This window comes from Anolis carolinensis, chromosome 2, assembly GCF_035594765.1.
Source record: "Anolis carolinensis isolate JA03-04 chromosome 2, rAnoCar3.1.pri, whole genome shotgun sequence".
NCBI classification, from domain to species: Eukaryota; Metazoa; Chordata; class Lepidosauria; order Squamata; family Dactyloidae; genus Anolis; species Anolis carolinensis.
The window spans coordinates 97,289,835-97,312,644 of record NC_085842.1 but is presented as its reverse complement, the minus strand read 5'-3'; the positions used below and the strand labels follow the sequence as shown (position 1 = coordinate 97,312,644).

The 22,810-nt window shown below is 42.9% G+C and overlaps 2 protein-coding genes across 2 annotated transcripts in view; one reads left to right on the top strand and one right to left on the bottom strand.

Moving 5' to 3' along the window:
- LOC100553431 (proton-coupled amino acid transporter 1) overlaps positions 1-11,002 on the top strand; it is an 83,851-nt gene extending 72,849 nt beyond the window's left edge. The window contains exon 11 of the mRNA XM_062970271.1: positions 6,977-11,002. Within this exon, the coding sequence (XP_062826341.1) occupies positions 6,977-7,041 (65 nt within the window). The 3' untranslated portion in view covers positions 7,042-11,002. The remainder of the gene's footprint in view (positions 1-6,976) is intronic.
- Positions 2,715-17,315, bottom strand: LOC100553233 (melatonin receptor type 1A). The gene is made up of 2 exons (XM_003217486.3): positions 16,563-17,315; positions 2,715-5,366 (listed from the first exon to the last, which is right to left on the bottom strand). The coding sequence occupies exons 1-2, from the start codon at positions 16,744-16,746 to the stop codon at positions 4,588-4,590; spliced, it is 963 nt and encodes a 320-aa protein (XP_003217534.1). The 5' UTR covers positions 16,747-17,315; the 3' UTR covers positions 2,715-4,587.
- Positions 17,316-22,810: the final 5,495 nt, after the last annotated feature.

Here is a 22,810-nt window from a genome sequence, read left to right as displayed (position 1 = left end):
TTTATTTCTTTAGGATTCTGTTGATATTTTATTTTGTCTGTACATTTACTGTTGACATTTTTAAAAGGGGATTTTACATGATTGGGAAGTAGTGATATTTTAATGTGATACTTTGTTTGAAAATGCTCTAAATTTTAAATGTTTAAATTTTTGAAAAGATGTCACATTGAAGAGGAAAACCTGTTCTACTGCTAGAGACTAAGACCCAGAGCAATGGATTCAAATTGCAAGACAAAAGATTCTACCAAAACATTAGAAATAAAAAACCCTGAGTTTCTGTGACATGTAAAATTACATTTTAAAAATACATGCCTCTTTCACATACTAGAGCCAGGGTTCGTCTCTCCTGTGCATTCTTCGTGCACTTAATTTTTAAAAATGCCTACGAATGCGAGTTCTGTCTAAAATGTTATTATGGCTGTCTGATAGATTCTCCAGCCAGTGGCACTATCAGGACCTCAGATCCTATTTGACGCTGGTGAAGCATAAAGCTCTGTTAGTATACTTAAGTGCATGAGGGGCCAAGAGGGCGATGGCTGGCAGGTGTTTTCCCGGAGCTGCCCCCTTTCCCAATGAATCTTTGGTGCTCAGACTAAAGGAGAGGAAGAACTGGACACCAGCAATACCCACCAGCTATTTTGCATTTATTGCCTCTTTCCTAAAAAGTACGTTCCACTGTAAAGAGCTAGCATGTTGCAGTGGTTTGAGTGTTGGAAAAGGACTCTGAAGACCAGGGTTCAAATCCTCACTCAGCCATGGAAACCCACTGGGCAAGGAAGGCAAGGGCAAACAAACTCTGAGCACATCTTGCCAAGAAAACCCCATGATACCTTTGCTATAAATCACTATAAATCAGATAATGAATAGAATTATAGCCATAATGGTCCTAAGAATTTCAGAGGCTTTTTGTTAATTGGTGATTGATTTAAATCACATGCTTTTTGGAAATATTTCCTTGTTCTCCATATTTCAAAACCCAGATCATATAAATGGATTTCAGTTTTGATGTTCCAAGCTTCCAGTAGTTTCTGGAAAAAGTTCATTATTTTTTCTTTCTTTCTTAGACTCCAAGTACTTCTTTGCTCCCATTTAAACATTTGTTTTTAGCTGACATGAGATATTTAGATAATAATTTTCTGCTACTCTGATGATCAAAGGATCTAGAATCCAGTGCCAAATTTCTCCTAATGCCCCTGTTTGTATTGAAAATATTTTTATTACCCAGATTTTGAAACAGCTGTGAGAATATAGAAGGCTATTTTGTAATCACAAAGAAAAAAAATTCCTGACATAACATTCTTTTTTTAAAATGTGGGTGATCACAGCCTTTCTTCTTGTGTTTAATGACTTGTGGTTTTTAGACAAATCTTCATGACAAACAGCTTTAGCTATAAATTTTTGTATCACAGTTGAGGTACAGGAGCCCTTCCCCTGACTGAGATGTGATTCATGCCAGCCTGATGTTGCTGTGTGGGAACTCTGGACATTCTCCCTCACTGGACTGCTAGGACTGGGGATTCAACAACACCCAAAGCATTTCATGATTCCTAACCTATGCACTCACAAACTAACGTTTCCTTATAGACACAAAAGTACCAATACTGTCTTGACCTTCCACATAGGTTCAGACAATCTCTGTACCTAGCAGTGGTTCTCAACCTGTGGGGCCCCAGATGTCCTAACAGCTGGTAAACAGGCTGGAATTTCTGGGAGTTGTAGGCCAAAACACCAGGGGACCCATGGGTTGAGAACCTCTGCATAAAGAGACATTTTTATGGGTGGCAGCTCTGTTTTAAACATGGAAGGCCATGATCTATTTTCAAGGGATTCCGCAGTGTTCCATTCCATACAATAAGCTTTTCCTGACTGCAAATCAGATCTGATATTGAAATTGAGTTTTAATTATGACCAATCGTCAAAACCATGGACTGGACATGTCTCTCTTTATAGGTTCAAGGACTGTCTAGACGTATGTGGTTGATCAAGACAGTATACGCACTTTTGTGTCCATAAGGAAACATGAGTTGGTGAATACATGAAATGCAAACTCTTCCAAAGCACCACCTTGATGTGTTCTATATATTGAAGCTAACAACCTCATTTGGCATATTGCTTCAGAAATGCAAACAAACTTTTATAATGGGCTTTCCTTAATTTCCCTAATTGACAGTGCAACTGTCTTTCGGGGCTGCATAGGTCAACAGCAAGCCGGGGCTATTAATGGTCGGAGGCTTAACCCGACCCGGGCTTCGAACTCATGACCTCTCGGTCAGTAGTGATTTATAGCAGCTGGTTACTAGCCAGCTGCGCCACAGCCCGGCCCCATTACTTTCATTGATGTCAAGGGATTATATGAGCTCTAAATTCTTTTTCTGTTGGAAGGAAAATTAGATCCTTCTGCACTTCAAAAAGCTGCACATTTTCTTGTGTGGTGAGTTATCTCTTTTCACCTACTTGGGAGAGAAAACCTAGACAGACCTTGGGTGCTTCTAGGCACTTACAAATAATCAATGGACCCATTCTGTCTTTCTTCCTTTACCTTTTTTTTCCAGAAAGTGTGTGTGTGTGTGGTATATCAGAAGCCAATGTTCTATCAACGTTCTATAAAAACAAGAGTGTAAAACAGGGTGATAGCACAGTAAAAGCTTCATCTGGGAGCATCTTGTTTTTTATACAGAAAAGCTTGTCTCGGGCTAGAGAAAACAGATATCACAGATTGTTCAAATGGCATTCTTTTATTGTACTTTGGTCCCTATTAGGCATGTCACAAAAGTTACTTCAACCATAGAACATTTTTTTACTCGTGACATTAAAATGCTAAAGACAAGTTTATTGTCTTCTGATGGTTTTTTGGAACACTTCAGAAAAGAGGAAGGGAAGAAAAACAACAACAAAAATGTTGCACTATATTTAAGACTGTTATATTTTTGCATGAGATTTTATGTATATAAACTCACGTCTTCCAATGCAGTAGAATGTACAAAGTGTAAATCATAGACTTAAAGATTTTTCTGGATTCATCCCTCCTTTCCTTTTTCTGCTGAAACAGACCAACCTATATCTTTGGAAATTGCAAAAGATCTGAAAAAATTGCCCTGGTTTTTTTGTTCTTCAGTGATCTTGGAAATGACAATGGAATTCACTGCAAAGTTTATGTCAGAGATTACTGTGTATCAAAGGTTTCTCAAGTCATTCAAATCCTGAATAAAATCTGGACTCATTTAATGCTGAATTCCAATGAAATATAGAATATATTCCTTGCAGTCTTGACAGGTATGTCTATAGGATTTTTTTTTCCTTACGGCTACCTTCATTTTCTTACTATTGTTGGCCATTCATATTACTAGTATTCGCTTACAAGACTTCTGGAAGTATGTGCTACATTCACTGAAATGAGCTCCTGAAAAACAAACAATGATTTTTTTTGGTTTTATATGCTCTCTAAGAAGTTGTGATTCATTATACTGTAGTCTTCTACATCCTCACACAATTTTTAAAGAGATAGCTTAGTGTTCTTCATGATGGGGGTGGGGGGAGACTTGAGAATTAACCCAATCACTTCTGAATACTAACCAACAGTGGATTTGAACCTGTGACCTTTTGGTCTGCAAGTTCAGCAGCTCAGCGCTTTAAAACACTGCACCACTGGGGGCTCCAACTTCACTCTACTCCATGGCAAATTTTGCTCACTTTCTTGCAAAAGGGGTGATGTGCGTATGTGTGTCGGGGTCAGTTTTGTGCATACAATGGAAAAACAGTTTTTCTCTCATCTAGTACAAGACTAGGTGGAGGAGTTATCTTTAAATAGCAGTTCATGTATCTGATAGATGATACTTCATGACAGTTGTCACAAATGTGTTAGGCCCCTTTCCAGAAAATAATATTACTCAGTGCCCTGGAAATTAATTTTTTTTAAATTTTAATAGCAATTAAACAGAAAGATATATGTACCTGTGGCCATCACCGCCCTCCTGGATTGCTGCAGCGCCCACTAGGGGGCGGTAGTGCCCACTTTGAGAATCACTGTGTTAGGCTTTCAAGAGCTACATCTCTCTAGGAAATCAATTACTCAAGTTTTCCTCTCTCAATCTGGAAGCCCCCTCCAATTTATCTCTATGCATATTCTATCTCAGATTGGGGACAGTGTTTGAGAGGGAGGCATAAAAAAAGATAACTCATATGCACTGATCAGTTATCCTTGCCACAGTCCCTGCATTTAATAAAACCTATTTGGGGAATATCAGAAACCTTCTGAGAAGAAGTCTCAGCCTTAGTGGTACTGTAGAAAGCAAGCACAAAAATCTATGAGAGCCTGGAAAGTAGTTCATGGAATAAATAATGCATTATGTGCTACAATTTACTTGGTTTAACTCTATCTGTGACCAACGTGATTTTACGGATAAGAAGTCAGGACTTGCTATGCGAGTTATGTCCTGAAGTGCAACTCGCAAATCTCACTGCATTCAGAGAGCAAACCATCAAATACTCTGTTATGTTCTCAGTTACTATCCTGTGATCACAGGAGACTCATGTAAGCTTTATCCACCTTTACGTGATCGAATCCTGCTTGAATTCAGTGGATTTCTTTTAGTCCGCTCTAAAAGCCAGCTGGCATAGAGTCAGAATTATTCTCTTGTATTCCTTCCTAAAGTTGTGATTCAGTGCTCCATAAATCACAGCATTCAAGCAACTGTTAAAGTATGCCATGAAGTAACTGGCTGTGAATAGCCATGCTGGTATAGAGGAATCCAATGCTGGCTTCAATGCCACCAGAAAGCCAATGAAGTTGAGTGGAGCCCAGCAGATAGCAAAGAGAACAAAGACCATAAACATGGTCAGGAAGTTCCGGAAATCATGAGGTTTGATTCTGGGCCGGACGTCTGGCTTGACACGCCGCCGCACCTGGAGTACCAGGATCCAGATCCTGAGATAACAGTAGCTGACAATAGTGATGGGCAAGAAGAAATGGACAACCACCACCATAATGGTGTAGAGAGAGCTGACGGACTGGGCAAAAGTACAAGAATACACCCGGGGGTCATATTTCAGGGAGTCCACAAAGAGGTTTGGCATGATGGCCAGCAAGGTAAGAGCCCAAACAAGGCCCACATAACAAAGTGTGTTGTTGATGGAGAAGAGCCTATCGTATTTTAGACTGTGGCAGATGTAGCAGTAGCGGTTGATGGCAATACCAGTGATGTTGAAGATGGATCCTATGACGCTCATGCCCATCAGGAATCCACTCACCTGACAGTGGAGGTATCCCATAACCCAATCATTATGGAAAATGGCAATAAGGGCTAGCGGGTAAGGGTACAGTGCCACCAGCAAGTCTGCAACAGCCAGGCTGACCACAAAGGCATTGCCTAGAATACAAATCTAAAAGTTAGATACAAGGTTAACAGTTCTTGATAAATAAGCGGTTAACTTATTCTCCATCTACCAAAACAAAGTACAGTAGAGTCTCACTTATCCAAGATAAACGGGCTGGCAGAACATTGGATAAGCGAAAATCTTGGATAATAAGGAGGGATTAAGAAAAAAGCCTATTAAGCATAAATTTACATTATGATTTTACAAATTAAGCACCAAAACATAATGTTTTACAAGAAATTGACAGAAAAAGCAGTTCAGTGCACAGTAATGTTATGTAATAATTACTGTATTTATGAATTTAGCACCAAAACATTGCAACATTTACTACAAAAACAATGACTATTAAAAGGCAGACTGCTTGGATAATACAGAACCTTGGATAAGTGAAGCTTGGATAAGCAAGACTCTTCTATACTCAATCTGCAATGCTAAACTATAAAATGGCACTTGTCTATGTTGCAAGTAAGTTGGTATTTTGAGTTCAGTTCAGGGGCTCATTTCCGTTATGGCTCTCCCCAGTTCAAAAACTGTTAAAATTTAAAGGTGAGGAAACTGAAAGACTAATTCTGCAAAAAATCTCTGAAGCAGCCCACCCCAAACTCCTATTTTCCGTGTATCTAGCAGCCACTTCCCTAAACTGTAGAAGAGAGAGAGAGAGAGAGAGAGAGAGTGCAGATAGCATCAATTCTTCTATGATGCCAGCTCTATAAGGACTTCACTTTCCTCAACAGCCATTCCACTGGGTTGAGGAATATTATAACGCCAAGAACTGTGTTTGAGTTTTCTTGTACTCATTTTATGTTTTGTTTTTTCAGATTATAACTCTGAGGTTAGGGTCTTGTCCTTTAAATGTAGGCATATAAGTCAGTCTGAGATCTTGCCCAGCAGTACAGTATGAAAGCACCAGCACATTGAACTTTACTATTCACAGTCTAGTATAAAAGAAGGTGGGGAGAGGTTAGAGAGTTGTAATCATGGCTTGTAATGATGCCCAACTTTCTCTTTCAGCTGAATATGGCAGGTTGTGGAGTATTTTCAACTTTTTTGGAAACTGTTTTTATTCTATACTTAAAATTGGGCTGAAGACATCAAAAAAGCAGCAACCTTGCTTACCTGTGTGATATTAATCATTTAATTTATTTATTATGTATTTTTTGGCATCAAGTGGCTGCCATTTTTTGTTGTCAGCCGACCTGAGTCCCCAGAGGGCAGGTGGGACAAGATACAAATAAAGTATTATTATTATTATTATTATTATTATTATTATTATTATTATTATTATTATTACTACTACTACTACTACCTTGGAGGGGGAAAGGGATAAAAGCAACTCAAAATTTTAACTTTCTTACTCTAACAATCCTATCATCCCTTATCACTGGCTGTGATGGCTAGAGCTAATGGTCTTCTTAGGTGATCCCTCGTTGTCAGAGTATGGTGGCCTTCCAAGAGTTTTATTTTTCTTGGAAGATGCATGTGCATGAGTTTTTTAATGTGTGGAGATCAGTGCACAGCCGATCAACACAAAGTCTTCACAGAGTGAGGGTCCCAACCAGTGGCATGGTTAACATAATGACATTGACTTTTCAATCTGTTGCAGCCTTCTTCTGCCTTCACAGCTGTTGTAACATGTACCATGTTATCTTCCACCTGATCCACCACTGAGGTCTTCAGGTCTTTGGATTGTGCTTGGTCTGGAACCTCCCCTGCAGCCCCTCCTGGGCCCGGGCTGTGGCGCAGGCGGGAGAGCAAGCCAGCTGCAATTAACTGCAATGAATCACTCTGACCAGGAGGTCATGAGTTCGAGGCCAGCTCGGAGCCTATGTTTGTTTGTCTTTATTCTATGTTAAAAGGCATTGAATGTTTGCCTATATGTGTAATGTGATCCGCCCTGAGTCCCCTTCGGGGTGAGAAGGGCGGAATATAAATGCTGTAAATAAATAAATAAATAAATGATTCCGATGGTTATGTCATTAGAACATGCAAGCCCCCTCACCAAGACAAGGTGACAATCCATTGAGGGGGTAGGGCTAATGATAGTTGCAATCCAACAACAATGAGTAGAAAACAGAGTTCACACGAAGAAACACAGATCCATACAAACTCTGTTTTGAGATTATTATTTAATAGGGGTAGCAGAAACGTGTAGATAACCTCCCCCACTTCTGTCTCAAGGTGGTGCTGACCCTTAGTAACTCCTGTGTTGGCCTTCTCCAATTCTTGATTTCAATATACTTACTGAGAGTCCAGAGAGTAGGACCAGAGAGGGCCATGGATCATAACAAGGGTAGATCCAGCATTCTCTTTCCCAATGTACATTCTGAGCATGAAGAACAACTAAACAGGGCCATCCAGCAACTATATTGGAAATATGATGGATTACACCGCCCTTTGTTTTATGTGCCTTCCCATACACACATCACCTTTGTTGGTGGAAATTTCCTTCTGAATAATTTTGAGTCAGTCTCAGTTGCAAATTAAGGACTAGCCAATGGCTAGGCTAATCTGTGGTTAATGAATTAGGATAAATGGGATGAAAAACAAATTAGCTCAGCTTTTCCCAACAGAGATGTTTGGAAGTGCCAACCCCATTAAGGCCCACCAGTATGGCCCAAATATTACTATGTATGTGTGTATAAATCAACCATATGTATTAGTCAAGTGCAGGCTGTAGGGCCTAAAGTATGGATTTTGAAATGATCTGTGGGTAAGTCGAGGATTATTTCATGGAGAAGGAAATGCACTAGACTCACTTAAATCTGCAATTACCTTGACACACAAAGGCTGTATACACACTACAGAATTATAGTAATTTGAATTGCTATGGCTCAGTGCTATGGAATTCTGGGGTCTGTCGTTTTGCAAATATTTATGCTTCTTCTGCCAGAGAGCTCTGGTGCCCAAAAACAGCACACCTTTGGATTCTGTATGATGGAGCTATTAAAATGGCATCAAGCTCCTATAATTCTGCAGTCAGGGTGGTGTCAGAGGTTCCTGATTTTCAGATGCAAGTTAAAATTGAAGGAAACGAGATAATGTCATATGTCCCTCAAGAGCAGTAACAATCTCACTTCCACCCTCATTTCTATACCCTTGTTTTAAAATCCATCAAAATGGGGATAGAAACTTTCCAAGGGACTTTAGCTAAGATGTAAATCTGTAAAATATAACTTAGAATGGACAGGATGGCTTTACCAATCCAGATCCACTTGATAATCCCAGAGTTTATAATTCAGTGTATTTCCTTGACATAATTCCTTCTCTACCAGGCATTCATACATATTATGTGTCTTTTGCTATTTTGCATTAGAAACATGGCAAGCTCTCAAATTGTTTGCCATGTCAACCCACTGGCAAACAAACTAGGAGCAACAGAATCTCTGGTATGTATTCCCAGACGGAAGTTCAGCTGCTTTTAGCAGAAGAGGCTCTTCGGAAATTTCAATGGATTGAAAGGCTGTTTGTTTTCAATACTCTTCCTGGTCATGCACTTAAAAAGAAAATAAGAGAAGCAGAGAATGCCTAAGGGGGCTGCAAAACCAGCTATGTCCTCAGGCTGAAAACAAAATCTTCAATTGAGTTTTCTACTCGGAGATAAGGTAATGAATTCAAAGACTTTTGAGAGTTTAGGATGAAGTGTGCTTGAGATATTATTGCTCAATGTTACAATTGGGTAAGCACAAAGAGAACTGGCACTCACGATCAGATATTTAGAGCAATGGCTAATCCATTTTGACGTCTAGTCTCTTGGAGTTTTGAGATTAATCATACATGGATCAGATGTCTGAAGGAACTACAGAGAAATTAATGAGTCATCAATCCCTTACAGCTCTATATATCATTTCCACTGTGCTTTATGCATCACAGTCCATGTGAATCTTTACCGATGCTCTTTGAACAAATGGCCAACAGTTGCTTCTGGGAAGAGAAGCCAAAAAGCAGGACATGAGGATTGCTCCCCATTAACTGTTGTCCAGATGTCTGCTGCCTCTCTGAATCTGATATAGCTTCTAGGAGTGCATCTATACTGTGGCATTAATGCAATCTGACACCATTTTAACTGCCATGGCTCATTGCATGGAATGATGGGAGTTGTAGTTTTAGAAGGTCTTTAACCTTTTCTTCACCAGCACTTTTAGGCAGAAAAGACCAACAAACTCCTGAAACTACAACTCCTATGATTTAATAGCATTGAACCATGGTGGTGTGGATGCATCCCAGCAGCCTTATGACATTCTGGACAGTAGAGAAAGCGAACCACTATTTGTCACAAATTAAAACTATGAAAGACTTTTGTGACATCTTACTAGCTAATGCTTTAGGAGTCCACTTCATTAAATACATCAAGTGTTGCCTTAAATTGGCAGGTATACACAAACACTCACTTTACTGGCAAAAAAAACCTTAACTCTCATCAAAAAGACATACAATAGAGGAAAATACAGATAGTGCTAATTATGCTAAAGCTGAAATGTATGTATAGCTGTTCCTAAAAATAGTACAAATGTAGAATAATTGTTCCCAAAATAGCACTGATTGTAATAAAGACAATGTTTTTGACTACAGAATTCACAGGCATTGGATGTGGCAACGCCTGCCAACTCAGGCAGCTGTCAGAAGCGAGTTAGATCAACTCATGGAAGATGAGGCCATTACTGACTACTAATCAGGATGCCTATATATGAGGTTTAGTGCCAGAAATGATCATGTTTCTGAATATAAGTTGCAGGATAACCTCATTCAGAAGGGATTAATGCCATTCTGTCCTACTTGCTGGCTTCCCAAGATATATCTGGTTGGCCACTGTGTGAAGCAGGATATTGAACTAAAAAAGACTTTGGTTTGATCCAATGAAGCTGCTTAATATTCTTGTGATTGCCTAAGAACTTGACAACCTGGAATAATAACTTCATCTGATGGAATAAACTCTAACCTATCAAAGTTTAAATCACAATTAATTGGTGTCATCTTCAGGGCACTACAGGTTGCTTTACTTGTAACCAAGTAGCATGGCTAAACCCTCGGAAAACAAGCATAGATTAGCTCACAGTGGGGATACTACAGCAAAGATGAATTCCCTCCTAAATTTTCACTGTGTTTTATTTGAAGGGCATGTTACAGGCTTGAAGATGGATTATAACACATGCCTAAGACTCTTGAAGAAATGATGTTTCACTGTATTACTAGTTACGTAGCTTTCAAATATAATCAGATCTGGGGAAAAAACACAGGGACAATCTTTTACTGTGAAGTGGTCCCAGAGGTTTATGAGGGTAAACTGCTAAGTGTTTTCTTGCATGCAGGGCAGACATTTTTATCTACTGAATACAATTCATTTGGAACCCTTAATGAGACAACCTGGCAGCTCATTAAACTCTGAAAGAAGCTCTAAAAAGAATTGGACTGAATTGGACAGCCTCGCCCTGACTAATGTTTCCCACCCCTTGATCGAAGGCTGTTACTGCGATTGTTTTTTAACTGAAATTGCTGTGTTTTATCTATGATGTATTTTTGTTATATTTTAGTGTATGTTGTTTTGTATTTGTATTTGTACTCTTTGGAAACCGCCCTGAGTCCCTTTGGGGAGATAGAGCGGTATATAAATAAAGTTTTATTATTATTATTATATTGACACTGTACTCTTTTTGCTGCTGAGAGCAAAGCAACACAAAACAAGACAGATATTATAAAAAAAGATCTATGATGAACATTTCCCATTCAGGGCTACAGTCAGCTATAGTTAATAATGTAAAGCTAATTAGCTTTTAACTTTTTTCTCCCAAGTTATTTGATGTTAACCTGATTATTATACTACATAGGACAAATGACATTTGGAGGGTATTGTTTCATACACGTGTGTTTGCACAAGTTAATATATTGGTTTAGATATAAATATAGTCGGCTTTCCACATTTGCAGGTTTGACTTTTGTGGATCTGATTATTGGCAGATTTGATTAAAATCTTCTCTCTAGGAACCTCTAGGTGCTCCACTGCAACTCTATACTTAATTTCCACTGGAAGCTGACCACTGAGTCATGCTGGACAGCCTACAAATTCTTGGGACATCTCTCTAGGAATCTCTATGTCATTTATTTATTTATTTATTTCCAGAATTTATACCCCGCCCTTCTCACCCGGGGGGACTCAGGGCGGCTTACACAGTTGGCAACATTTAATGCCAAGAACATAATAATAAAACAAAAACAGTACACATAATCAATTAAAACTATATTAATACATCATTAAAATACATTATAAAAATTAAAACATATGTAAATTAGATCCATTTGTCTAAAAACCTCATGCTTCAGCCTTCAATCGGACCATGTTGATGTTATCATATTACTCGTTAAAAGCTTGTGCACACAGCCATGTTTTCACAGCCTTTCTGAAACCCAGAAGAGTTGGGGCTTGTCGGATATTTGTGGGGAGGGTGTTCCACAGCCGGGGAGCCACCACCGAAAGGCCCTGTCCCTCGTTCCCACCAGCCGCGCCTGCGAGGCAGGTGGGACCGAGAGCAGGGCCTCTCCAGATGATCTTAGGGATCTAGCTGGCTCATATGAGGAGATACGTTCGGATAAGTAAATTGGGCCAGAACCGTTTAGGGCTTTATAGGTCAAGACCAGCATTTTGAATTGGGCTCGGTAGCATATCGGCAGCCAGTGGAGCTGGCTTAGCAAGGGGGTGGTATGCTCCCTGTATGCCGCCCCAGTTATTAATCTGGCTGCCGCCCGTTGTACTAGTTGGAGCTTCTGGGCCGTCTTCAAAGGCAACCCCACGTAGAGAGTGTTGCAGTAATCCAGAGCATGGACCACCGTGGCCAAGTCAGACCTCCCAAGGAACGGGCGCAGCTGGCGCACAAGTCTTAGTTGTGCGAAGGCTCCCCTGGCCACCACCGAGACCTGGGGCTCCAGGCTCAGCGATGAGTCCAGGAGAACCCCCAGACTGCGAACCTGTGTCTTCAGGGGGAGTGCGACCCCATCCAGCACAGGCTGTAACCCTATTCCCTGTTCAGCCTTACGACTGACCAGGAGGACCTCTGTCTTGTCTGGATTCAATTTCAATTTGTTGGCCCTCATCCAGTCCGACACAGTGGCCAGACACCGGTTCAGGACCTGAACAGCCTCCTTAGTGACAGGTGGGAAGGAGTGACAGAGTTGGACATCATCTGCGTACAGATGACACCTCACCCCGAAACTCTGGATGATCTCTCCCAGCAGCTTCATGTATATGTTGAACAACATGGGGGACAGTACTGACCCCTGCGGGACCCCACAAGACAATGGTTGTGGGGTCGAGCAGGTGTCCCCCAATGACACCATCTGGGAACGACCCTCCAGGAAGGACCGGAGCCACTGCAGAACAGTACCCCTGAGCCCCATCCCGGCAAGGCGCCCCAGAAGGATACCGTGATCGACGGTATTGAAGGCCGCTGAGAGGTCCAGCAGAACCAGCAGGGACACACTCCCCCTGTCCAGTTCCCGGCAAAGATCATCGACTAAGGCGACCAAGGATGTCTCGGTACCATGCCCCGGCCTGAAACCGGACTGCGCCGGATCTAGAAAATCAGTGTCAACCAAGAATGCCTGGAGTTGTGCGGCCACCACAGCAGGGATTGATCACAGTCATGCAGGAGGATCTAGTGATTCCTAGATAGGTGTTCCCTGAAATTAAAAAGGTTTTTTTTTTAACTTGCCGTTTTTCCACATTTCTTTATTTATTATTATTTACTTACTACATTTATATCCCACCCTTCTCACCCCAAAGGGGACTCAGAGCGGCTTATAAATTACATGTACATACAATATACAGTAGAATCATAGAATCATAGAATAGTAGAGTTGGAAGAGACCTCATGGGCCATCCAGTCCAACCCCCTGCCAAGAAGCAGGAAATCGCATTCATAGCACCCCCGACAGATGGCCATCCAGCCTCTGTTTAAAAGCCTCCAAAGAAGGAGCCTCCACCACAGTCTGGGGGAGAGAGTTCCACTGCCGAACAGCTCTCACAGTGAGGAAGTTCTTCCTGATGTTCAGGTGGAATCTCCTTTCCTGTAGTTTGAAGCCATTGTTCCGTGTCCTAGTCTGCAGGGCAGCAGAAAATAAGCTTGCTCCCTCCTCCCTATGACTTCCCTTCACGTATTTGTACATGGTTATCATGTCTCCTCTCAGCCTTCTCTTCTGCAGGCTAAACATGCCCAGCTCTTTAAGCCGCTCCTCATAGGGCTTGTTCTCCAGACCTTTGATCATTTTAGTTGCCCTCCTCTGGACGCTTTCCAGCTTGTCAACATCTCCCTTCAATTGCGGTGCCCAGAATTGGACGCAGTATTCCAGGTGTGGTCTGACCAAGGCAGAATAGAGGGGGAGCATGACTTCCCTGGATCTAGACGCAGTAGAGTCTCACTTATCCAACATTCGCTTATCCAATGTTCTGGATTATCCAATGCATTTTTGTAGTCAATGTTTTCAATACATCGTGATATTTTGGTGCTAAATTCGTAAATATAGTAATTACTACATAGCATTACTGCATATTGAACTACTTTTTCTGCCAAATTTGTTGTATAACATGATGCTTTGGTGCTTAATTTGTAAAATCATAACCTAATTTGATGTTTAATAGGCTTTTCCTCAATGCCTCCTTATTATCCAACATATTTGCTTATCCAACATTTTGCCGGCCCGTTTATGTTGGATAAGTGAGACTCTACTGTATTATATTATTAGCATAGCACAATATTTGCATTACATATTACTATATTGTACTATACTACTATACTGTAATATTATTAGTAATATTACATGTAATATATAATATATAATTAATATTATTATATTGTATTATTATTAGTATTATATTACATTTATGGAGCCCTGTGCCCCTAACCCAGACATGGGCAAACTTTGGGCATCCAGATGTTTTGGACCTCAACTCCCAGAAATTCCACTCCCAGAAATTTCCACCAAAAATCAAGGAAGGAGCCCAGACCCTGAACCAATGTCAGCTGTTGTGGACTGGATGAGGACAAACAAACTGAAATTGAATCCAGACAAGACGGAGTTCCTCCTGGTCAGTTGTAAGTCAGATCAGCATATAGGGTGGCAACCTGTGCTGGATGGGGTCACACTCCCCCTGAAAACACAAGCCCACAGTCTGGGGATCCTCCTGGACTCATCGCTAAGCCTGGAGGCCCAGGCGTCATGGTGACCAGGAGGGCATTTGCACAATTAAAACTTGTGCGCCAGCTGCAACCATACCTTTAGAAGCCAGACTAAGCCATGGTGGTCTAGGCCTTGGTTACATCCCATTTAGACTACTGTAATGGGCTCTATGTGGGGCTGCCCCTGACAAGTGCCCGGAAACTTCAACTAGTCCAAAGATCCACAACCAGGTTACTCACAGGTGCTGGACCCAGGGAGCATACTGCCCCCCTGCTACAATACTTGCACTGGCTACCAATATATTTCTGGGCCCAATTCAAGGTGCTGGTTTTGACTTTTAAAGCCCTAAATGGTTCAGATCCAACTTACCTATCTGGCCACATCTCCTCATACCAACCCACCTGAGCATTAATATCTTCTGGATATCTTTACGTCTTTATCAACCAATCATGTGTTGATAAATCGCCTCCTTCAGCTCCCGTTGCCGATTGGGCTCCTTTTCTCTCCCTTTAGCTTCTCCTTCCTCCCTTTCTTAGGCTGTAAATTGTAACTTTTTATTATTTATAATAGTCTTTTAGAGTTTATTGAAAAACCACAAAACAGCGAATCCACAAAAAGTGAACCACGAAGTAGTGAAGGAACACTGTATATGTTGTTTGATTTGTATGATTTTGATATGTTGTGAGCCACTTTGGGTCTCTTTTAGGAAAAAAGCACTATTTCAATAAATAATTATTATTATCAGCTGTGAGGAATCATGGGAGCTGAAGACCAAAACACCTGGAGAGCCAAAGTTTGCCCATGGCTGCCCTAATCCTAGTCAATGTAGAGTGGTGACTGTAGTTCAATATGATTGCGTTTTTGGATCTTCCTTTTGGGTATGGCTACAAGGATGCTTATAGGTGCCCAAACTTTAACACTACATCCCTGTTCATCATATAGTCCTCAATTATAAACTTAGTTCAAAGGAGTTTAGGTAAAGGTAAAGGTTTTCTGCTGACATTAAGTCTAGTCAAGTCCAACTTTGGGAGTTGGTTCTCATCTCAATTTCTAAGCTGAAGAGCCAGAGTTGTCGGTAGACACCTCCTAGGTAATGTGGCCAGCATGACTGCATGGAGCACTGTTTCCTCCCCGCTGGAGTGGTATCTATTGATCTACTCACATTTGCATGTTTTTGAACTGCTAGGTTGACAGAAGTTGGGGCTCACAGCGGGAACTCCCCAGCTCCCCCTTTTGTTCAGCAAGTTCAGCAGCTCAGCGGTTTAACCCACTGAGCCACTGGAGGCTCTTCAAAGGAGGTTAACCAGGGTTATTTACCTAGCTGGGGTGAAATGTTGGCAGGAACCAAAAGATTCAGACCATATTTGGGGCAGAGGAGAACTTCTTTCTACCAGAGTACATCAGGAGTGCAGGCGTGGGCAAACTTCAGCCCTCCAGGTGTGTCCGACTTCAACTCCCACAAATCTCAACAACCTACGGAGTTGAAATCCAAAATACCTGGAGGGCCCAAGTTTGCTCATACAGTAGAGTCTCACTTATCCAACATAAACGGGCTGGCAGAATGTTGGATAAGCGAATATGTTGGATAATAAGGAGGCATTAAGGAAAAACCTATTAAACATCAAATTAGGTTATGATTTTACAAATGAAGCACCAAAACATCATGTTATACAACAAATTTGACAGAAAAAGTAGTTCAATACACAGTAATGCTGTATTTACGAATTTAGCACCAAAATATCACGATGTATTGAAAATATTGACTACAAAAATGCGTTGGATAATCCAGAACGTTGGATAAGCGAGTGTTGGATAAGTGAGACTCTACTGTACTTGAGGAATGACTGGTGACAGAGAGGAGGCATTCTTAATGTAACCAATCCCATGTTATCTTTTTGCTAAATCTCCAGACGGATGACTCCCAACCACCATTCTTCAGGCTGCTGTGTAGAAGAAACAGCAGCAAACAAGCGACCAAATGCCAGCTGGCCAAAACTGAGCACAAGAGTGCGAGAAAGCCTTACCTGCTTTCCTCAGCTTCTTGTTCTTGTAGACGGAGAGGATCACCAGGAGGTTGCCCAGGACGTCCACGGCGGTGGTGATGATGAGGACCAGGGCCAGGAAAGTCACCGCCCAAATGGGATAGAGCTCCTCGGCTTTGTCTCCACCGGCGGAGCGGTTCTTCTGCAAGGAGCCCGCCTCCTCCATGCCCGGTGGACCCAGGAGAAGCCAACGGAGAGCTCAAGGGAGGCCGAGGGAAGCCCGGAGGCAACGAGGAAGGGAGCGCGGGAGAAGCCTGAAGGTGAACTTCCCCGCCACGCGGGACAAGAACTCCGCGGGGTTTCCTGGCGGGGAAGTTGGCGGAGGAGTGGCCCGTGCGCTTCGGGGCCGCTCTCCCTGGAAGGGCTGCTCCCACTGGGCGAGCTTGGGCCCCTCTCAGCCCCCCAAGCACCCGGGATGGGCTCGCCATAAGGCACGCAACACTTCCCAGGGAAGCGGAGGAAGAGGAGGAGGAGGAGGAGAGCTTCCCATGCGCGTCCTAGAAACCCGAGGAAAGGAAGCGCGGTTCCAACAAGTTTGGAGAAAGAGCCAACTTGGAGGCAGCAGAGGACGCCAGCTTTAGTTTCTGGAAGGCGCTTCTTCCCAAGAAGGCTGCGGGGGAAAGGACAGGGCTCCCTGGGGTGGACCCTTGGCCGCCTTTCCGCGGGTCCCACACCCCCAGGTGCGTCCTTGGCTCCCCCCGTCTCTTTTGGGGTCTTTCTCTCTCTCTCTCCCGGCCGCGCTCACCCCGGGGGCTTCCCTCCCTCCCTCCCTCCGTCCCCCCGCCTGCGCTCTTCCTCCTCCGCCCTGGCGTTGCTCCTGCCGCTCTTGAGCCTGGTGGCTTCTCTGGGGTCTTGTAGAGATATTTGAGGGATGGGGCAGGAGAGGGGGAGAAGCGAAGGCTGCCTGTGCGGGGAGCCCCCTCTTCCTCGGCTTCTCCTCCTCCTCCTCCTCCTCTCCCCGCAAGCGCCTCCTTCTCCCGAGGAGAAGGCGCAGGAGCCCCCGCATCCGCGCTCTTCCCTTCTTCTTCTTCTTCCTCCTCCTCCTCGGCCTCGTCGACGATTCGCTGGCCATCGCAGCCCTTTTATATCGTTTGTATCGCGGCTGCGGCGTGCGGACACTTGTCGCTGCTCTTCGTCCGGTCCAGCCGGCTTTTAACTCTTTCCAAACCGGAGGCAGGAGGAAGCGGAGATAGGGGACCAAACCTAGAACTATTCATAGTAAAACAAGGCAGCGCTTAGAAGGCGTGTCCCGATTTCCATAGAGAAAATAGGGGTGTCATGGGTTTGGGGAATAATGACATTGCAGCATATGCCTGAACTGATTTCATGAACTGAAGTTTGTGCAGATGACACAGTTGCTGTGTCCTTCACATCATTTTGATCAGGGCAGGCCCAACATGGAGGCCACGTGAGGCTGCCGCCTCGGGTGCAGGCCCGGGGGGGCGCCGTCAGGCGCCCTGGCCCCGCCTCCCACGCTGTGTGAGAGGCGGGGTCAGGGTGAGCTGCACGGGAGGCTCCCGCGCAGCTCAGCCTCGCCGGCCTGGCCTTTTCCAGGGGGCCAGACTGCAGCAAAGGTCCTTGCAGGTCGCGATCGCGGCCTGCAAGGACCTTTGCTGCAGTCTGGCCCCCTGGAAAAGGCCAGAGCGCGCTAGAAGGGAGGCAAGGCCCCGTCTGGGCGGAGCCTCGCCTCCCGGCCTGCGCGCCCTGGCCCCGCCTCTCACGTTGCGTGAGAGGCGGGGCCAGGATGAGCTGCGAGGGAGGCGCGGCCAGGGTTGGCCCTGCCTTCCTCGCAGCTCAGCCTCGCTGGCCTGGCCTTTTCCAGGGGGCCAGACTGCAGCAAAGGTCCTTGCAGGCCGCGATCGTGGCCTGCAAGGACCTTTGCTGCAGTCTGGTCCCCTGGAAAAGGCCAGACTGGCAAGCTGAGCTGCGCGGGAGGCGGGGCCAACCCTGGCCCCGCCCCCCACGCCCTGGCCCCGCCTCTCACGCAGCGTGAGAGGCGGGGCTAGGGCGACCTGCGTGGGAGGCGGGGCCAACCCTGGCCCCGCCCCCCACGCAGCTCACCCTGGCCCCGCCTCTCACGCTGCGTGAGAGGCGGGGCCAGGGCGCGGGAGGCGGGGCCCGCCGGCGGGGCGCAGGAGGCGGGGGGGGCGCAATTTCCCCTCCCCGCTTTATATAAAAAAATATGTCCGGCCGGCCCTGATTTTGATTTATGGCAACCCTGTTACTGGTTTTTTTGGGGAAGATTTCTTTAAAGTGTTTTTGGCTTTCCCACCCTCTGAGGCTGAGCGAATGTGACTCCCCGTGGTCATCCAGTGGGTTTCATGGATTTGAACCCTGGTCTCTAGAGATATGGTTGAATGCTCAAACCACACCACACTACATCCATAGCATCTTTTAATTCTGGAATTTTTAAAAATAAAAATGGATATATACTTAACAAGGTTAAAGATTCCAATAGTACACAAATGTAAAATTTCAAGGGAAACCTGTAATTACAAAAAAAAAAAAAAAACTCTAGGCTTCAACCATGTGAGCAGTGCTTTGCTGCACAGGGACAACAATTACAATGCCTTATATACATTTGTAATTTAAATGGAATTTGTAACTGATTAAATCATTATCACATTTATTCTTTAACCTACTTAGCCTTCCAATAATACCAACATACTTTTAACTGTTAAAGAGTGTATTCTTAGTTCTGATAAATTTTTGAGGGCAGCCCGTATATGTTGCTGTTGTGTACTTTTCAAGTCATTTCCAGTTCATGGTGACCTATGAGGGGACGCTCTGGGGCTGAGAGTGGGTGGCTTGCACAAGGCCACTCGGTGGACTTCAATGGCCAGGGGAACATGGATTTATTTTGTCTTATTGTTGTTCTTTTGAAGCTCACATGTTAGAAACATTGCAATTTCATTTCAGCAACTTGCTACTTGCCAAAAAAGTTAAATCATAGTCCCTAGTGGTGTGTGGCTTTAATGTTTGTGATGACTGAATCTACTCCTGATTTTAGTCTACACTTTTAAATGATCTATCCCAGAAGCTGACTGTATCCCTCAGATAGGTTCAGCACCATGGATAGTTCATCTAACCGGTATTCTATACCTTGCGGCCAGGGTTCCCATCCACATAAGTAATGATAAATGTGAAAGATTCAGTCTTCTCCATAATATTCTGGAATAGCAATTTTTTTTGGTTTTATAAAACTTTTCCTCACCTCCAGCTATTAGTTGATAGGAAAGATGTTTCATTGACACAGATCCCACAGTAAATTTGACAGTAAGTACCCACATTATCTATTGAAGCAGCAAGGCATTGCAACAGGGGATCCTGCTTCTGATTGTCTCTCTGCCTTGCTTGCAGGTGGGAGGCTGGTGGAAGTGGCATCTTCCTTATACCTATATCAGCCCTCCTTTGCCCATGTAGCTGTTGGTTGTTTAGATGGGCTGTGGGACAGCCTTACTGGAAAGCTATGTAGTATTATTTAATCTAAAACAGTTATGAGTTCATAACTTAAGGTTATGAATCTTTAAGTGCAATATCAAATGCTAGCCATGATAATTTAATAGGAAGAAAGTTCAAGTGAATTCAGTGGCATCTTCAGTTGAGCAGACACACATTGGATGCAACTTCAGCAGTTTGTGTGGTGCAAGATTACTCATTTGCAGGCTAAATGCAAGGCCTTAAAAACACAAGGAATTATATGTAGCCTGTGGGTCACATAAGGTCTACATTGCCTCTGAGTGGACTTTGGCCCCACAAAACCAAAGCTTTAACAATGATCCTAAAATGCTATTGGTGCAAAACATGTACCTAGGGGTATAGTTTTGTATTCATTCACAGTTTTGTGCAGACCATATTTCAAATCAGTAAAAATAGTAACCAAAAGGGATTGGAGTACCTCTTCAATTTTTAGAAAATTGGCAGCCTGCAGCTTGCATGGTGTTGCAGTGACCTGTAAATGACCCACTTCTGTCCTAGTGGGCATAGCACCACAATAGCAAAATGGCAGTAAGGTTTTATTTGTCTCCTCAGATCAGCAGGGAAGACTGCTCTTGCAACCCAGAGGTGAATTCAGCACTCATTTATCAGATGTGCATTCAGCAGGCAAAGATGCAGCAGCTTTGACAAAAGCTGTATTTTTTTTGGCTCTGCCTGTGTTGTGAAACTCCATTTCCTATCAGAACTTTTGCCAAGCCTCTGAAGTGGCTTTTTAGTCATTTTTATTTACTTCAATTCTGTCCTATATTTATCTTTGCATGTGTTTAAAATGTCCTTGTTAAATTAATTTATTCATTCCACTTCTGTACCAAATATGTTGAAGATGGCTAACAGAATAAAAATACAGATTATAAATGAGTAATTAGGTTCTCTGTGTGCATGTTACATGTTGACTTATGGCAACGGCATATAATTTCATGGGGTTTTCTTAGGAAAGGAATTTGAAGAAGCAGTGTTAACAGTTCCTCTGAAACACAGTGCCTGTCTCCCACTCAAGTATTCACCAGAACTGATTCTGCTTAGCTTCCAAGATCAGAAGAAATCTTGTGCCTTTGTTTAGGCTGTTTTACGTGGGCCAAAATCATAGAGTGAATCTACACTGTAGAATGAATGCAGAAGGACACCACTGTATATGCCATGGTTCAATGCTATAGAATCATAGGAATTATAGTTTTATGAGATCTTTAACCTTGTCTGTCCAAGAGTGCTGGTTCCACACCAAACTACTACTGCTGTGATTCCATAGCGTTGAGCCATGGCAGTTAAAGTAGTGTCAAATTGCATTGAATCTACAGTGCCGATGGATCCTGATCTGATCTCCTAGCACCAGCCTCCCTTAATAGCCAGGGACCCATATTGTACAAAGGAGCTCCTAGGTGTGGTGAGCAGGGTGCTGAAGGAGGGTCTATTCAGACTCCCCTGCCAATGAGCTAGAGCAGGGGTCCCCAAACTAAGGCCCGCGGGCCGGATGCGGCCCTCCGAGGTCATTTACCTGGCCCCCGCCCTCAGTTTTATAATATAATATATTGTATATACATATAATATTGATAATAATATTATAATGTAATACAATATAACACTAATAATAATACTATATAATAATATTAATTATATATTCTATATTACATATAATATTACTAATAATATTACAGTATAGTGGTATAGTTCAATAAAGTAATATATAATGGTAATACAACATCATAAAACTGCCAGCAAAACACGAGGAAAGGAATGAGGAAGTACAGCCACTAGTGGACGGTGAAGCAACAGCTCTCCCCTGTGGCCGGAATCGTGAAGCTGGAAAAAAATGTTAAATGCCTCTGTGTCTGTCTATACTGTATGTTGTTTGTCTGTTGGCATTGAATATTTGCCATAATTCATTGTAATCCGCCCTGAGTCCCCTTTGGGGTGAGAAGGGCGGAATATAAATACTGTAAATAAATAAATAAAATAATATTGTGCTATGCTAATAATATAATATATTGTATGTACATATAATTTGTAAGCCACTCTGAGTCCCCTTTGGGGTGAGAAGGGCGTGATACAAATGTAGTAAATAAATGCAGTAAATAAATAAATAATTAATAAATACATTTTAGACTTAGGCTCGCCCAAAGTCTGAAATGACTTGAAGGCACACAACAACAACAACAACAACAACAACAACAACAACAACCCTAATTAACTTGACTATCTCATTGGCCAGAAGCAGGAGCATACTTCCCATTGAAATCCTGATAAATGTATGTTGGTTAAAATTATTTTTATTTTTAAATATTGTATTGTTCTTTCATTGTTGTTGTTGTTGTTGTTTTTGCACTACAAATAAGACATGTGCAGTGTGCATCGGAATTTGTTTTTTTTTTCTTCAAATGATAATCCGGCCCCTCAACAGTCTGAAGGACTGTTTTAAGCCCTCGGCTTAAAAAGTTTGAGGACCCCTGAGCTAGATCATGTGAAAGAGAAGGTAATGTCGCAACCCTTTGTCACAATTGCAGTTTGCTGGCAGGAGAGATTGAATGTGTCATCCTTAAGCACCTTCTGAGCCAGAACTAAAGACTCCTTTCTTTGGCACAGCTGCTGGGTTTTTAGGACCTTTAAAGGTATTTGCAGTTATAGCAATTGTGTTATGATAAAAAATGTCATTACAAACTGTTACAAGGTTATAGGTCTAACCGAATGCCATCCAACATGTCAATTATAGTACTTGGACTCACTGAGAAGGAGTCATG

Coding starts and splice junctions, on each gene's coding strand:
- LOC100553233 (XM_003217486.3), bottom strand. CDS start 16,746: ATGGAGGAGGCGGGCTCCTTGCAGAAGAACCGCTCCGCCGGTGGAGAC. Junction 5,367..16,562: donor CAAGAAGCTGAGGAAAGCAG/GTAAGGCTTTCT, acceptor TTTGTATTCTAG/GCAATGCCTTTGTGGTCAGC.